The sequence below is a fragment of the Chiloscyllium plagiosum genome, unplaced genomic scaffold (genome assembly GCF_004010195.1).
Source record: "Chiloscyllium plagiosum isolate BGI_BamShark_2017 unplaced genomic scaffold, ASM401019v2 scaf_11467, whole genome shotgun sequence".
Taxonomy (NCBI): Eukaryota; Metazoa; Chordata; class Chondrichthyes; order Orectolobiformes; family Hemiscylliidae; genus Chiloscyllium; species Chiloscyllium plagiosum.
This window is the reverse complement of record NW_025203151.1, coordinates 1,512-4,395: the sequence shown is the minus strand read 5'-3', so window position 1 is coordinate 4,395 and position 2,884 is coordinate 1,512. Positions and strand designations below refer to the sequence as shown.

Below are 2,884 nucleotides of genomic sequence, written 5' to 3'. Positions count from 1 at the left end.
TGCTGTTGTTGCTGCTGTTGCTGTTGCTGCTGCTGCTGTTGTTGCTGTTGATGCTGTTGTTGCTTTGGTTCCTGCTAATGCTGTCGGTGTATCTCCCAGTGTCGCTGCTTCTGCAGTTTCTCACTTGTGGTATGGTAAAATAGCATAAGCTGCAGAAAAGGCTAATCAAAGTGAGTAAAGTCCAAAGTAGGTGAAATGTCTTCCAAAACGTTAGACACCACCTAAGAGGCAGTGAAATCCACTTCAGGACAAATACCAAGTAATAGGTCATTTAGATAGTCAGATAGCATCTATCTAGCTACAGCCTTAAAAGGCTCCCTAACCCGGCTGTTTCATTGTTCAATGAGTCACAATTATGTATTAATTGTTGAAGTCAAAATCCTAGGTTAAAGCCATAATTAATCAAATGTTTAAATACTGAAACAAAACTTTCACACAACCTGCTGTTGATATTGGGTGGGTCATATAAAATTTTGCTTATTGCCTCTGCAGATTAGTTTCAACTTTAGCTCTTTCTATCAGGACTCCTCTGAATAAGCTGAAACAATTTGTCAGTTATTACATCATTCAACTCCCTGCAGAATGCTAAAAGCAAAGTGCATTAAACAGCAAAGAGATTAGGGTCATGTCATAGAATTCCCTACAGTGTGGAAACAGGCCCTTCAGCTCAACAAGTCCACACTGACACTCCGAAGAGCAACCCACCCAGACCCATTTCCCTACCCTATTGTCCTTTATGTACCCCTGACTAATGCACCTAATCTACACATCCCTGAACACAGTGGTGCAACTTAGCATGGCCAATTCACCTAACCTGCACATCTTTTGAATGTGGGAGGAAACCAGACCGCCAAGAGGAATTCCACACAGATGCAGGGAGAATGTGATAAAACTCCATACAGACAGTCACCTGAGGCTGGAATTGAACCTGGGTCCCTGGTGCTGTGAGGCAGCAGTGCTGACCACTGAGCCACTGTGCAGCACCTGTGTAGACGAAATCTTAGTAAAATGCATACTACTGCTTTTTTTCATTTCAGTCTGTCTGCTTCCGTGGCCTGCTGGCGGCCTTCAAGTCACCAGAACTATTGCCTTTTGTGGAATTTGGACTCTCAACCTCTGGGATTATCCATTATGCTTGTGCTGGTAGATGTTTACATGCAGTTCTGAATACAGCCTCCAGATGGGGCTATTGCACTTCCATTGAGGAGTCACCATTCCTGAGATGTTTGCTCCAGAAAATCATTCAATCCCAATAGAATTAAGTGGTGTAACTTTACTATTAAAAGTATCACGATGCTGCAAGGAATTGTATAATTCTTGGACAATTATTAAGGATGAGAAACTGTCACATTTCGGGCAGAAAACTCGTGCGTTCTAAACTGTCTTCCAAGAAGTATTTTTTTGAATATAGACACTGTTATGAGGTAGGAAATGTGTGAGCTAATTGGCAATGAGATAGTGACTATTTAATCTACATTTAGGTGTTGATTGAAGGATAAACATTAATAAGAAGACAACACTTCTTTGAGGTAGCATAGTGGAATCAAATACTTCCACCTGGATTTGAATTTGAACTAGCTTTATTGTCACGTGTACACAAATGAGTACGGTGAAAAATTTATACATTGCCACTTTCTGCGCCACCTTAGGTGCAAACATACCTCAGTAGAGTTTCTTCAGTTACAAGATCTTAGAAAATAGAGAAAAAAAGTTCAGAACAACAGACTTCCAACCCAGACCATCTAACCTCCAGTTAGCACCAGGTCTTGGCTCCAGACTGCACTGGGCTTCATGTTGAGGCTCCTATGGACCAGTCAAATCCTCCTCAAAATATGAGAAGATAGCGTGGACCCCAACTTCTTCTTGTTTTAAAGGCAAGTGCTAGGTGTTGCGTTCTGGATGCAATTTGTCAAGCTACCAGTCTTGAAGCAAAACACACTTTATTCATACTCTATAGTTAAAATACAACAAAACAAAGAAGAAAAAATGGGACTAACTTTTCTCAACAGAATAAAAGATTATTTAATTACTAAACAGCAGCTGTTCCAATATAGTAACATCCCATTAACACCCATGGCAAAGGTTATTTCAGTAAAATAGGCCAGGAGAGAAAAAAACATGAAGAGAAAGCTCTGACAGAGAGTCACAGGGAGTAATGTATTACAGCTTCCAAACCTAGCTTTAAGACCCCAGCAACTGCTACTAAAAAAACTAAAACTAAAAATCCTGGTTCTGTGAGATTTGACCCCCACCCATTCAGACTGCTTCTATTGTTCCAACTTTAAAAACAAAACAAGGCCTCTCAAGCTGTTTACTTTCTGGGCTTTGGAGCAGACTACTCAGTACCTCTTAAAGCCATAATATTGTCACACTATCTTAAAAAATGTCCATTCATCCAGCCTCCAGTGCATTTTTCCTTGGACTCACCTTGCCTCGGAATGCCTTGGAATCACAACCCTCTGAGAAAAAAAATAAAGTTCTCCTCATCTCCATCTTACACATGTGAGTTTTTTATTTTTAAACTATATCCCCTAGTTCTAGACTACCCCATAAGGGGAAACATCCCCTCAGCCCCACTCTGTCAAGTCCCTTCAGGATCCTGTATGTCTCCTTAAGGTCACCTCTCATTCTTCTGCATTCCAATGGATGCACCAGGCAGGAGGTAGCCAACTTGGATAGGTGTGAGTTAATCCATTTGGTTAGAAGAATAAAAAGACAATCTATTATGTAAATGGAGAGAGTCTTTAAAATTCTTTAGAGCAGAGGGATCTGAGTGTTCTTGTGCATGAGTCACAGAAAGCGAGTATTCATGTTTAATAGATAATAAGGAGGGCAAACGGAATATTGGTATTTACTGTTAAAGGAATGGAGTATAGTAGGGAAG

The 2,884-nt window shown here is 40.6% G+C and overlaps 1 protein-coding gene across 1 annotated transcript in view; it reads left to right on the top strand.

The window, feature by feature from the left end:
- The window catches only part of LOC122546268 (potassium voltage-gated channel subfamily H member 2-like), a gene marked incomplete at both ends in the record, with an annotated part of 4,919 nt that extends 3,776 nt beyond the window's left edge, over positions 1-1,143 (top strand). The window contains one exon of the mRNA XM_043685042.1: positions 1,038-1,143. Coding sequence (XP_043540977.1) covers positions 1,038-1,143 — 106 coding nt within the window. The remainder of the gene's footprint in view (positions 1-1,037) is intronic.
- Positions 1,144-2,884: the final 1,741 nt, after the last annotated feature.